This window comes from Pantherophis guttatus, chromosome 1 (genome assembly GCF_059756535.1).
Source record: "Pantherophis guttatus breed Tessera chromosome 1, ASM5975653v1, whole genome shotgun sequence".
Taxonomy (NCBI): domain Eukaryota; kingdom Metazoa; phylum Chordata; class Lepidosauria; order Squamata; family Colubridae; genus Pantherophis; species Pantherophis guttatus.
In genome coordinates, this window is record NC_142063.1 from 104,439,523 (window position 1) to 104,454,257 (window position 14,735).

The 14,735-nt window shown below is 40.0% G+C and overlaps 1 protein-coding gene across 1 annotated transcript in view; it reads left to right on the forward strand.

The window, feature by feature from the left end:
- Positions 1-14,183, forward strand: part of TH (tyrosine hydroxylase) — a 28,161-nt gene extending 13,978 nt beyond the window's left edge. The window contains exons 4-13 of the mRNA XM_034416882.3: positions 3-91; positions 470-537; positions 2,247-2,297; positions 3,220-3,365; positions 5,367-5,502; positions 5,600-5,669; positions 8,264-8,320; positions 8,755-8,850; positions 9,267-9,400; positions 13,374-14,183. Of these exons, the coding sequence (XP_034272773.1) occupies positions 3-91; positions 470-537; positions 2,247-2,297; positions 3,220-3,365; positions 5,367-5,502; positions 5,600-5,669; positions 8,264-8,320; positions 8,755-8,850; positions 9,267-9,400; positions 13,374-13,533 (1,007 nt within the window). The 3' untranslated portion in view covers positions 13,534-14,183. The remainder of the gene's footprint in view (positions 1-2; positions 92-469; positions 538-2,246; positions 2,298-3,219; positions 3,366-5,366; positions 5,503-5,599; positions 5,670-8,263; positions 8,321-8,754; positions 8,851-9,266; positions 9,401-13,373) is intronic.
- Positions 14,184-14,735: the final 552 nt, after the last annotated feature.

Here is a 14,735-nt window from a genome sequence, read left to right on the forward strand (position 1 = left end):
AGTTCATTGGTTTCCAAGAAAAATTTCGGAGTTAGATCTATGTCACCATTTAGTTACCAAATTTGACCCTGATTTGGATCTGGATCACCCAGTAAGTAAACATTTTTTCATTATTTCTTTAGGAGGATAATCTAAACATTCCATTTTATGGGATAAGAAATTGTCCTTCTTATTGATCTCAGCAGTTCAAGTGTTAAAGTGATTTAAATTGAGGAAAAATCCCAATTTCACGTATGCACTGATGAAAATCTGAACTGTCTGCCCTGAGGTCATAACATGCTTATGACAAATGTAAAAAGGCAAATTCTATGCTAGGGAGCACTAGCAAAGGGATTTAAAATAAAACAGCCAGTGTTGGAATGTCTTTAGACAAGTGATTCCTTTATATCAGCTCTTGCTTCTTGAATCTTTAATAAGAATTTGGCATCTTCTTAAATAATACTGTTGGTCTTTTTTTTTTCCCTCCAAGGGATTTTCTGACCAAGTATATCGTGAGCGAAGGAAAATGATTGCAGAAATTGCTTTTCACTATAAACAGTAAGACTTGCCACCTTTCCCACTGTTATCTATGGATTCCTCTAAACATATTTTATTTTTCTCCCTTCCCTGCTTCATCCTTCTTCTCTTTCATACTCTTGCTCCCAGTGTTCCATGTTTGCCAGTTGTGTGTGACACTATTTCCTTCCATCAATTCACACATTCAAACTTGAATCAAATTACTGCTACCTAATTCTAAATTAGAGTATTGGCTACTCTCTTCCTAGAGCTGAAAGATATTCAGATTTGTGGCCACCTTTAATTAAAAAGAAGACGGGATAGTTAGCTGATTGTAAAATAAAGCATCGGCTTCAAGCTTTAAAACTGTATTTTATCAGTGCCTCTGGGCACCACTTAATAAGGTGTGCAGCTTTCAGATCCCAAGTCAGAAAGATGCTTTGAATCTGGTAGGAATGTACTTACTATAGCCCTTAGTGCAGGGATCTGCAACCTTAAACACTCAAAGAGCCATTTGGACCCGTTTCCCACAGAAAAAAAAACACCAGAAGCCACAAAACCTGGGTGGGCGTGGCCAACTCAACCTCACTCACTTCCACCAGTCACATGACACCACCCCCCCGGCCATGCCTACTCAGACGGTCATTAGGGCAGAGAACCGGTTGTTAAAAAACACTGGAAACCACAAAACCCTTTTGACATCTCTCTCTCTCTCTCCCTCCCCCCCTCTCTCCCCCTCTCTCTGTATCTCTCTGTCTCTGCCCTGGCTGCTTCTCCATCCCCCACTGTCGCCCTTACCTTCTCAGGCCAGACGAGGAGTGATGGGGGGGAGGGCAAGGGGCGGGGCCAGCCAATGGTGAGATCACCCAACAGGGAGCCACAGCAGAGGGCCCAAAGAGCCACAAGTTGCTGACACCCGCCTTAGTGGATGCTTTGGAAAAGCTACATACTTGTATAGCTATGCAGTGCCAGGAAAATACATGTTTGAGGAACTGTAATAGAGGTTTGGATGGGGAAGGGGTGGGGTCAAATGTGTATATATATTTTTTGAGACAACACATTTGCCAAGAAAGCCTTTTACCCCCAAAAGGTGCAGAAGGTCTTTAATGAACTATTGACAGATACAGCAAGCACACCCATATTGGCTCTGAGGTGGCTTTTTCATTTGGATCTAAATATTGAACACCTTCACTCTGGACCATTTTTAGAAAAAGATTATGATAATTGTTACTGCATCTCACTGTTTTGTTTTCCTTCTGGTATGTGAGTGACTTGGGAACAGCCACGCCCACAATGGCTGCCATGATCTCAAAATTCCAAGTGGCCCCTTTGGCTCAAAACACTGAGGCTCTAAGGGATCACACTTGATCTACCATGTAAATGAGTGCTCCTACTTACAGTGACCATATTTTCTTAGAAAAAGGAGAGGACAAATCTGAAAAAAAGGGCATACTTGAAAGAGGCTCATAGGGATAAAAAATATTTTTGTTTATAATTTTGCTTTACAATGGAAAATTCAATAACTAAACCAAGAAAATAAATACTTAAATAAATCTAAAGGATAGTTTTTTTTAACAAAGGGCTGTTATTGATGTCATTTAGTTTAAGGTACTCCATAATCCAGCACACGGTAGTCTGTGACAGATTTTGGGCATGACTGGATACGACTTTAATTAAATATTGCAGGGCTTGTCTGTACTACTTGCTACACTGTTATTTTTAAGTACCTGTTCCTTGTATTCTTCTAATAGTGGAGACCCAATTCCTCGAGTTGAATACACAGAAGAGGAGATTACTACTTGGTAAGTGAGAAGGAACCATTTCTAGATCTTTTCTTAGATCCTTTCAGAAAAGTCAAATTGCCTTTTCTAGCAGAGTAGCTGCCCTATCATTTTCATCTGAATTCTTAAAATATCATTTGACTCATGATCACTCTAGATCAGAAGAAGATTCTTGGCCATTCATTTGCACTCTTTTTTAGTTATGCTTTTATAAATTTTAAACATCTCATAGTTTCCACTCTGGTGTAGTGGTTAAGGTACCAAGCTAGAAACAAGATTGGAACAATTCTAGTTCCAATTTAGGTACAAAGCCAGCTGAGTGACCTTGGGCCAGACACTCTCTCAGAGCCCTAGGAAGGTGGAATGGGACAACTTGCCACAGCCAACTCATAGTGACCAATTCGCTGTGGCTAACTCACCACGGGCAACTCGCCATGGGCAACTTGGTGTAGGAGAACTCGCCACAACCAACTCACTGTGAGACAACTTGTTGCGGGACAATTTAACAATTCTATTTAATTATTTAAAATAAATAAAAATTAATTTAATTGTTGCCATTCACATTTCATTCTGTCCTCCTTTTGCATGCTTTCTATAACAATTCTATTCCACCATTTCTTTGACGTTAGTGTAACTCTTGTCCCACAGTGAGTTGTCCTGTGATGAGTTGGCTGTGATGAGTTGGCTGTGGCGAATTGTCATAGACCGTAGGAAGGATGCAATAGCAAACCACTTCTGAAAACTGCAGGGTCATTTCCAGGCAGTCTCTGAGTGTTGAGACAGATTCAAATACAAAATAATATAATAAAATAATAAAATAAAATAAAAACATAAAATAATGTTTCAATCAACAATACTAAACAGATTGCCAGAATTCTAAGGTAACTATCTTTTCCATGTAAATACTCTGGAAAGATATGAATGACACCTTTTTTGTTTAAAGGAGGGAAGTGTATAGTACTTTGAAGAGTCTTTATCCCACTCATGCCTGCAAAGAACACCTGGATGCCTTTCATTTACTGGAGAGGTACAGTGGCTATAGTGAAAACAACATCCCTCAGCTGGACGATGTCTCTTGCTTCCTGAAAGGTAAGTATGTGGTCATGTTTAGAGAACTGTACATTTGTATGGTGTTAACCCTGCTTGAAGCTTTGCACTTCTGTATTTTAATAGATTTGCTGCCCAATTTCAGCAGTACTTCTGGGACCTCTGGGAGGGGGGGGTCTAGTTGAAGGGACTTTGTGGGCAGCAAAGCAGAATGACCACCCTTGATCTAGATATATAAGATCATGTTTAAAACTCAGAAGTACTGCCCCCTGAACCACAGAGATGGTGACTGGAGAACAACATTGCAATACTTCCCTGGGAATTTTCTGCAATAAAATTCTAGTCTTTATCCCAGACAAAATCTATGAGACAATATAAAACACTGTTCTCCAGTCTTCAAATCTGTATATTCATTTATTATGCAAAATAAGCATTCAATTTCAGTTTTGCTCTCAGAAAAAAATGCTCTATAATATTTAGGTTACATCGCCTTGGCCAGGTAAAGAAAACAGTCTTCCAAAGTTCAGCAAAATTCACTGTTCATAAAACATCAAAAGATTATTATGGTTTCTGCAAGAGGGAGATCAAGAGGAAGCCTCCAAAATGCTCTGTAAAGTTGCTCAGTAGAGGAGAACATCCATAAGGCTATTGTTCATCCAAAGAAAAAGGATGCTTCAGGAATCTATGCTTTGCTCATTTTGAGAAGAACAAATCTGCTTCGCTTCTTCTGGACTAATGGGTAGATCCCAAGAATTATCCATTGGGATTTTGCATTTTTGAAGAATTTTGTACTGCAGGTTTTGCTCAAGAAATCCTACCAAAATATGTAATTAAACTGCACTTTAGGAGGAAATATAGAAATTTAAAAGATAAACATTAAGACTATAATCTTTAATATTTGTGGTGACTCAAATTGCATTTGTCAATGCAGTCGATTTTCCAACAGACATTATAGGATTCCATCAATAGAAATATATTTTCCAATAATAATATAGATCTGGAATGAATAGACTTCCAAAAGAATATGTACAAAATTTAAAAAAAGATTAGAAAAAGACCAATTGTATAACTCCATAAAATTCAGCACTGAATGTACTTGAACAGCTACAGTATAACACAAAGTCCAGTACTAAAGGCTGTTCATGCTTTGAAAATAATGAAGAAAAATTGTTTCCATTATCATTGGCCTGATTATTTTCAGGCTTCCTGGAAAGCCTGCACGTCCCTCCTCCCCCAAAAATGTTATGGCTGTTTTAAAGAATCAAAACATTAAAGTTAATGTGATCTTTAAAGCAGCTACAATTTTCTTTTGCGCAAGATCGAGAGCACGTCTCCCAAATCATGTTTGAAGCAAATACAGCCTTACTTTGATGATGATGATGATAATAATAATAATAATAATAATAATAATAATAATAATAATAATAATAATAATAATAATAATAAGTTTATTTCTATACCGCCCTTCTCCCGAAGGACTCAGGGCGGTGTACAGCCAATTTAAAAACACAAGACACAACAATGATTAAAAATTAAAATAATTAAATAGATTTGGCCGATTTAAAACCCCCAAAATTTAAAATACCCCAATTTAAAATTATTATGTTTTGCTGAGCACATTGTAAACCGCCCTGAGTCTTCGGAGAAGGGCGGCATATAAATCAAATAAAAAAAAATAAAAAAAATAAAAAATAATAATAAAAAAATTATGTTGATAGCCCGGCCTGGCGGGTCTTCAATGCGCAGCGAAACACCCGGATGTCGGAGATCTTACACATTTCCGGGGGCAGTTCATTCCACAGGGCTGGGGCTCCCACAGAGAAGGCCCTCCCCCTGGGTGTCGCCAGCTGACATAACTTGGCTGATGGCACCCTGAGGAGACCCTCTCTGTGGGAGTGGACTGGTCGGTGGGAGGCTATTGGTGGCAGAAGACAGTTTCGAAGGTACCCAGGTCCTATGCCATGGAGACCCAGTTAAGCTCTTAATGTTCATCCTTTCTTAAATGATACAACCAAATATAAGAGATAGTTTGGATTGTTTCAGAGAGAACTGGATTCCAACTCCGACCAGTAGCTGGCCTTCTTTCAGCTCGGGATTTCTTAGCCAGTTTAGCCTTCAGGGTGTTTCAGTGCACACAGTACATCCGGCATGCTTCTTCTCCCATGCACTCTCCAGAGCCGTGAGTACCACCTCATAGAATTGGCTTCTTTAGTGCTTAGCTTGCTGTTTCAGAGTCAGAGAAGACTGCAAAACAGTGGCTGTTTTTCTTTCCAAAGGGACTGCTGTCATGAACTTCTGGGACACGTACCAATGTTGGCTGATAAGACATTTGCACAGTTTTCTCAGGTGAGCAAAAGGTGGATCACCTTATGATGAAGGTACAATTTCTATTTTGCCACTAGAGCAGTCATTGGCCATGCTGACTGGGATGGTAACAGTTGAAAAATAATTCAACCAGAAGGTGCTCCCAGATCAAAGAAGCACCCTGACATTTTATAAAAGTGCCAAAATCCATAAGAAACATGATGATATTATCCATTCAGTCATGTCTGACTCTTGGCAATTCTGTGGGCCAGCTGTCTCCATACCTTCAGATTTTGCACTACTCCTTTGAGTTGTTCTATGTTCTGACTGGTGTCAGCTTTGAGAGTGTCCAGTCACTGTGTTCTTTGGCAGCCTGGTTTCCTTTTACCTCTAACTCTTGCAAAAATAATTGCTTTCTCCAGTGAATCCCACCACACGACATGGCCAAAATAAGTGAGATGCAGTTTTGTGATTTTGTCTTCACATAACCATTGTAAAAGGTGGATTTTCAAATGTTTTTCCCCCACTGGGATTCATGGGATTTCATTTTCTACTGTTAACTAGTAGGCTAAGACTGGGTGAGCTTTAATGCACCTTGTACCTTTCACTTCTCATACTGAAAGGCTGCTAAAAAAATGCCCATCAACTCCTCTACAGTAACAGCACTCTTGAGAAAAGATTGTTCATTTAGGTGACTACCCAAATCGATTTTGCTACCTCTCATCTCCTGTGGCAAAAGTGGGAAATCCATAGGACACGTGTCCCCTCCTCATTCTTGGCACCTTATTGTAGAATATCAATCTTAAAATGACCAAATATTATGATTTTCAAGTTTTCCCCTATTGTATTTTTAGCATTATAGCCACTTAGGTGGTTTAAGTAGCTAATTTCCAATTGATTTCAGCCAAACAGAAGCTGAAGCTGGTGGTGCAGTAGTTAGAATACAGTATTGCAGGCTAGCTCTGCCCACAGTCAGGAGTTTGATCCTGGCAGGGCTCAAGGTCAACTCAGCCTTCCATCCTTCTGAGGTTGGTAAAATGAGGATCCAAATTTTGGGGGGCAATATGTTGACATTGTAAAGTGCCCATAGGGTGCTGTAAAGTCCCATAAGCGCTATTGCTAAAAGGGAAATGTTTTTCAGAATTTAAAAGATGGGGAGTGGATAAAAGGTCATTAGAAGTGAACTAATCCTAACACCCCCCCCAACTACTGTGCCAAACAATGGTGCATCATCAACCTCTAAAATAATGATTTGGGGCATGGATAAGATTGAAAGTGGAGATGGGTGTAGTTTCTATTTCTATTTCTACTAAACTCCTCCTGCCCTCCCTCCTAAGAATGCTAATAGTCACTTCATTGTAGGTACTATCACTATAACATCTAATGGCCTCATAGAATTTCTGAAAACTCAGAAGGCAGAATTGTGGCCCAATCCTTCAAATGTTCCTTAAATAGGATGTCCTTCCCCTTCATGTTTAATCAAAATCTCATTTCTTATCATTTCTCCCCATTTGTTCTTGTTTAGCAATTGAAAATGAACCTCTTTTATCTGCTGCAAAGTTTCCCTTCATTGGGTGGGCTCCAATTAGTTTTTTTTTAAAAAAGGAAGATTAAAGCCATGTGTATGCACCAGAGCACCCCAAACAGAATTGTAGCATTCCAAAGAGATTCTTAAATGTCAAAATAGAGATAACAATTACAAGAATTGTAAAAAAAGTTAAATACAGTTTGGTGTATACTGGAGTCTCTCCTTGAGAGAGATGAGCAGTCTAGAAACATGAATTATAAAGAAATATGTAATAGAATATCTTGAAATACTTATAAAAATAATTTCAAGATTGCAAGCAGGCAATAAACTATGCAATCCTATCTGCATTCAGTATACAACGATTTATAGACTTCCCATGATTTAATATCATAATGAGTTATGAGATAATGGGCTTTTACAAATATGGTTGAAATAAGAACTCATCAATTAGGCTGTAGCATATCCAGCTGTTTCTTGACAAGCCAGGATCATAATTTCCTAGCCAGTGTTCAGGAGATTGCCATCTTATAATTAGAAGCATTTGCCAATCTGGCTATGAATTATGGGACTTCCACTAATTTTTGGAGGAGATGAAGTTGGGAAGTTGTAATATACTGAATTTTGACCCAACCTACCAAATCCTAAGGGACGCGGTGGCTCAGTGGCTAAGTCGCTGAGCTTGTTGATCGAAAGGTCGGCAGTTCAGCGGTTCAAAACCCTAGTGCCGCGTAATGGGGTGAGCTCCCGTTACTTGTCCCAGCTTCTGCCAACCTAGCAGTTTGAAAGCATAAAAAATGCAAGTAGAAAAATAGGGACCACCTTTGGTGGGAAGGTAACAGCGTTCCGTGCGCCTTTGGCATTTAGTCATGCCGGCCACATGACCACGGAGACATCTTCGGACAACGCTGGCTCTTCGGCTTTGAAACGGAGATGAGCACCACCCCATAGAGTCAGGAATGACTAGGACATATATGCGAGGGGAATCTTTACCTTTACTTTACCAAATCCTATTGTATGATCCATAAAAATGGAGCTGTGCCCACAAAATATATAATGGTCATGGGAAAAACACATAATAATTAGATAATGGTTTTCCTTTTGCTCCTAGGACATTGGACTTGCATCTTTGGGTGCAACTGATGAGGAGATTGAAAAACTTGCAACAGTAAGTCCTTAATTCTAGGATACACAAATAGAGCTGTAATTGCCTCTGTGAAATTCTGCTCTACATATATATCTTGATCGTAAATGTTGATATGAAATGCCAATTTTGGCTCTGCTAATCAGAATTTCTAGGAATTGTAGCCAAACTGGGATAGAATAATCTGGTATAGGTTTTCAATATAAAGAGTAGCAGATACCAGGAAATAATATTATTAGTAGATATTCCAGCATAAACACGACAAAGAGAAAACAAACACTGATTTCTATGAACAAAGAAAAAAGCATTTTTTTTCTCAGAGGAGCTTCTAATTGCCTTCCCAAATGCAATGCAAAAAAGGAACAGATGCAATAAAACCCCCAAATTTATCTTTCTAATATGGAAAAGAAAATGCTAACCATCATTGTTTTTCTTTTCCATTCCACTTTTCTCGGCAGCTTTATTGGTTCACGGTGGAGTTTGGGCTCTGCAAGCAAAATGGAATCATTAAAGCCTATGGAGCTGGCCTCCTCTCTTCCTATGGAGAGCTCATAGTAAGTGTTGCCCCCCATCCAGGGGTGAAATCCAGCAAGTTCTGGAGAACTGGTAGTGGAAATTTTGAGTAGTTCGGAGAACCGGCAAATACCACCTCTGGCTGGCCCCAAAATGGTGTGGGAATGGAGATTTTGCAATATCCTTCCCCCAGGAGTGGGGAGGGAATGGAGATTTTGCAGTATCCTTCCCCTGCCACGCCTACCAAGCCACGCCCACCAAGCCACGCCCACAGAACCGGTAGTAAAAAAAATTGGATTTCACCACTGCTCCCATTTACCTCCATCCAACTAAACTGAAGAGTGCAGCAGCTGCTTCTGAGCTTGGGTGAGCCTATTCGGTCGATCAAGTTAGTCTTGCTGCAGTAATCAATTTATGGGGTTTTCCTGCTTTCTTCTCCCTCCTTTCCTTCATTTAGCATTCTTTGTCTGATGAACCGGAACTACGGGACTTTGACCCTGACGTTACGGCCATGCAACCCTATCAAGATCAGACCTATCAGCCTGTTTATTTCGTATCAGAGAGTTTCAATGATGCCAAAGCTAAACTCAGGTAAGGATCATTATTGGTCATATCATTGGAAAATGGGGATATGTCTAGTTACACCAATATGGAGTTTTGATTGCTGCAGATTATGAATGATTTCTTTTTTTAACCAAATCATTAGATGAAGGTTTTTCCTCCAAACAAAATTTTTAAAAAGAATCTTTTTACTGTTGCTTTTTAAATGAAATCTAAATTACAGCATTGGTAAGCACGGAATAAATGAAATTTGTTCTGATTGTATAGGTATATGCATTTACGACTGATTTGTTGATTTACTTCTTTGTTAATTTATTTTTTACTATCACTTTCCTTCAACAAGATAATCAGGGTAGCAAACATAATTGAATGAGAACATTAAAACATAAAATATACCATGTTTCCCCAAAAATAAGCCCTCCCCGAAAATATTTAACCGCATGCACAGCTGGTCTCCGCCATTTCCTCTGGTTAGGGTTAGGGAGACAGAGCTGGAAATCAGGTAAGATGGCAAGAGGAGCCCCCGTCTTGCTCCACGCGCCCCAAAATAATAAGACCTCCCCAAAAATAAGGCCAAGCACTTGTTTCAGGGATCAAAAAATATATAAGACAGGGTCTTATTTTTGTGGAAACACGGTATACAAAAGTGAAAAATATTTTTTATAATACATTAGATGACTATTCCATTCAATAGCACTTATAGATATGTATGTTTAAGACTGTAATTGATCACTTCCAAAGAGAAATGCTCTTTCCAGAATAACTCCTGGATCCACTTAGAGCAGTGTTGGCGAACCTTTTTGGCACCGTGTGTCAAAATGGGAGCATGCACATGTGTGTGCCGGAAACCGGAAGAGAAGATGCCCGGTGCGCATGCTGGGAAGATGATCTTCTGGTTTCCAGTGTGTCCATATGTAGCGGCCACCTGATGTTCCAGTTTCTGGTGCGAATGTGCATGCAAAGTATAGCTGGCTGGCACGCATCTGCGCCCCGGAAACTGGAAGATCATCTTGAATGGAAGCTGCTCTTCCAGTTCCTGGTGCTCCCATGTGCATGAAAACCAGCTGGCCAGCATGCTGGAACCCAGAATAGCAACAGGCAACGACTCATGTGCCCAGAGAGATGGCTCTGTGTGCCACTTCTGGCATGCGTGCCATAGGTTTGCCATCACAGACTTAGAGACATCTGATGAGACATCTAGAAATACCTAACTAGTGAGTAAAGATTTGAATAGCCTTGATAGTGAAATAGATACTTAAGAAATCATGAAAAATCAGGTAACTTATTATAAATCACTATGACGATATGATCTTTTTTTTTTTTAATTTGATTTATATGCCGCCCTTCTCCGGAGACTCAGGGCGGCTTATAATAGCCTTAGCTATTACAATAGCAATAGCCTTCATACTTTTGTATATTTATACAAAGTCAGCTTATTACCCCCACAAACTGGGTCCTCAATTTACCTACCTTAGAAAGGATGGAAGGCTGAGTCAACCTTGAGCCTGGCGAGATTCGAACTTACAGTAATTGCAGACAGCTGGTGTTAATCACAATGCTATTAGTCTGCTGAGCCACCAGACCCATATCTTCTAGATATTCAAACTTTTGCAACATGGGTATCACATTTCATCAGGAATGACTGCTGGTTACATTATAATGGGTTACGGAATGATGGGAATGACCACTGGATTCAGGGATGGGTTCTACTTACCTTTACTACCGCAACGGGATTGTGCTTCACTCATGCGCATGCTTTGCTTCTGCGCATGTGCAGAATGGCGACATCCAGGGTGGTGGGCGGGGCCTCCTGCCAGTTTTACTACCAGTTCTTGTGAACCGGTCCGAACCAGGGGCAACCCACCACTGACTGGATTACAGCAAATCCTTGGTTATCATCTAGTTCAGGGATCCCCAACCCCCAGTCCGCGACCCACTACTGGGCTGCGGTCTGTTTGAAACCGGGCCACGGAAGAGATGGGCATGCATGCCATGTGTGAAGCTTCACTCATGTGAGCGGCAGGCAAGCATGTGTGTGCAAAGCTCCATTTGCATGGATGGAGCTTTGCATGCTGATGCCCTCTGCTTGTGTGAGTGGAGCTTCATGCACATCGGTGTGCGCTGCCTCCGCTTAAGCACAAGTGCCTGCCACTCTCATGAGTGGAACTTCACGTGTGAGTGCAAGGACTTCCTCTCACGCACAAAGCTCCATTTGTGTGAGTGAAGGGCACTAATGTATGAAGCTCCCACAAATGGAGTTGTGCATGCGGATGTGTGCCTGCCACTCACATGTCCCCACCAAGTTAGAATGATTGGGGACCGCTGATTTAGTTAACAACTGCTTTTTTCCCGAGGGCCCATTCTGATACCTCCATTAACCAGGGTTGCATTTCTCCAAATACTGCACTATTCTCAAAAGATTCAGTGAAACTTGCTTTTCAGTAGGCTGCTGTTATAAATTATGCAGTGCATTGACTCTCATTAAAGATCCAAGGAAGTTTATGTTAGGGAAGAAAGTAATATTCCATATGTTTTCATTCCGCCAATATTTTTAAAGAGGAAGATAAGAAGTGCACATGAGTGAAATATATGTACAGGAAAGAACTCCAATTGTAGTAGCACATACTACCACGTAAAACGTTGTATGGTCCTTACAGCTTCTCTCTTAATTTGTGAAGGGACACTAACCAAAGCCAGATTTTGAAAGACCATTCTCATAATTTCTTCTGAAGAGAATATTTGCACACAGCATCCCAAGATAAATCTAAATATTAGTACGAACCAGTGACCAAAGGCAGTCACACAGTAACACAAGAGAAGGGATTAATAGTTGCCTGGTTGGTATTTTTGGGACAAGTTAATATTATTTCTCAAAGCCACTAGGTGGTGTCATAACATAAATAATCTGGAATTATTGTGTCCTATAGAGATTCCTTCCTTACTACATTAGGTTCTCTGGGCTACATCTCCAACAGTTATAGATAAAGCTTCATCAGATGAAGAGGGAAAAGGCATACATTTACAGGGGTGTCAAACTGGCAGCCCATGGGCCGGATGCGTCACGCGCAGGCCACCCCCACCCCCATTCCACAAAGGAAAAAAGTCACGAAATATTATGTGTTGGCAACATGGCAACGCAAGTTTGACAGCCGTGGCATACAATATCATCTCAACTTTTTTAAAAAAATTTTTTTACAGTAAGAATGATTGTAACTATATGTACGTGTGCAATCAGCAGCTAAATTTTCCAGTTCAGTCTGGTGACTTAATTTTTACCTTGTCTGTGACATAAAACTCTGCGGAGTTGAGCCTCTAGTTTATAGCCTTTTTGCTAATACAATTAGTTTCATAACCTTCATCAGTTCAAGTGGCTTCCATCCTTGGTTACAAAGTGGCCAGCTATTTGCAATAGTAGCTTTTGGCTCTATTGAAATACATTGCAACATATCATTTATGATATTGGCTGACCTTCAGCGAGCAAGGGACATGTTGCATGCTTAACTTACCTAAGCACAATGTGGATTTTTGTTTAAAATAGAAGCCCTGTGATATAATCAAAAGAGGTAGAAAGAAATAAAAAAACGTAGTGAAATTTCTTGGACAAAAAGTGGAAAATTTATTTCTATTTTATATACAGCATGGTAGAGATGCCAGTTTCCTTAGAATGAATTTATATTTAGGCTAAGGGCAGGGTTGAGTTTAGATAGTCTTATATATTTTTAGACTAAAATATGTAAGGTTGAACTAAATTGAATTGAACCTTATATATTTAATGATTCTTGACAATCTTAACCCTCTGCTCCCAGATTAATTCCCATAATCCTAGAGAACATCAAACAGAGCTGCCATATTCCAAGACAATCAATGGCCATGTTGTTCTCCAAGGTCCAGGCTAAGGAGAGCTGGTTTACACACAATATGCCTTTCCTTGCTTCCTTATCTCTTAACATTTTCAGGAGCCCACCTACATTACCATCTTTGATGTCTGCCCTCTTCTTTTCAGGGTCTACGCAGCACATATCAAGCGACCTTTTTCTGTGAAATATGATCCTTACACCTACAGTATTGAGCTCTTGGACCACCCACAGAAGATCTGCCACTCCCTGGCAAATGTGCGTGATGAGCTCCACTCATTAATTGATGCGCTCAATATTATCAGCTAACACAAGATTTGGACACAAGCCTTCCCCCCCCCTCCAAGCCAATGTCTTTTACTGTACCTGCAAACTTGGTTTCCTGCCATGGCTACTATTCACTGCACTGTTTGGGCCAACAATGTCACTATGATTTCTTTTAGGGTTTTGTGTTGCTTTCTCATGCCACAATAATACCTATGGTGTGAATTGTGCCCCACATGCCATGATATGCAGGCATTTTAGTGACAAGCTTGGTTGAAGAAAGGAAAGTAAATGAATCTTAGGAGCTTAATCCTGAATCCCTTGGGTATTTTTTTTTTTTATTAATAGCAAGGGATCTGGATTGGAACAGATGCTATAGGAAATAATTGCACAGCACACTGTAAATTCCCCTTTAAAGAGAAAGAAAAGCAATGTGTTCCCAAAACATTAATTGTTCCCCCAAATTATATTTTTAAAATTATTTAAAATATGAGAGACAAGCACAGAAGAGACCAAATAGTTCCTTACACTACCAGGTTCAAAACAGTTTAACTCCACTTTCTGAAACTCAGTTCTGCTCAATTCTGCCCCCTTGGAAATGAGAAGAACAAAACACCCAAATCAAAAGAGGCAGAGAGAAGTTTTAATTTTTGCATCTCTGAGGAAGGCTTCCATTAAAGAACTTGGTCAATTTACTAGTTTATTATATTCTTCATGTTTTTGTCTCCTCCCTTTGTAATTTTGCAACATCTTCTATGACTTTGTTTTTCCCAGAAAGACCAAACATTCCATTAGTAATTCTTTGTTATGATCAGAATTCTCTCAGCCCTTTTGCTTAAATGGTTTCAGACAGGTACAAGCCTTAGGGGACTGCCCCACACTAAGATTGTACTGGTAACAGGAGTTCTGAAGAATTCCAAGGGATGACTCAGAACAAGGCCCAATGAACTTTTCTCATCTGACTGGAACATCTTTCTCATCATCTCTAATCTTTCCATCTGGGAAAAATTCTTCCAGGATGAGCAAAGTTTTGACTAATGAACATTGGCTACAGTTGTCGGTAGGCTTGTTTTGTGGCCCTATGAAACTCGGTGGAATCTCTTGCCAAGCATGCGATAAAGAGAAGCACCGGCTTCTCAAATCAAAATGAGGTCCAACTCCTATCAACAAACTGAGCTGACCCAGACCAGAATCACATCTGCAATGCTGCTAATGCTACCATGTCACCAGCAGCACTTTTCACTCTA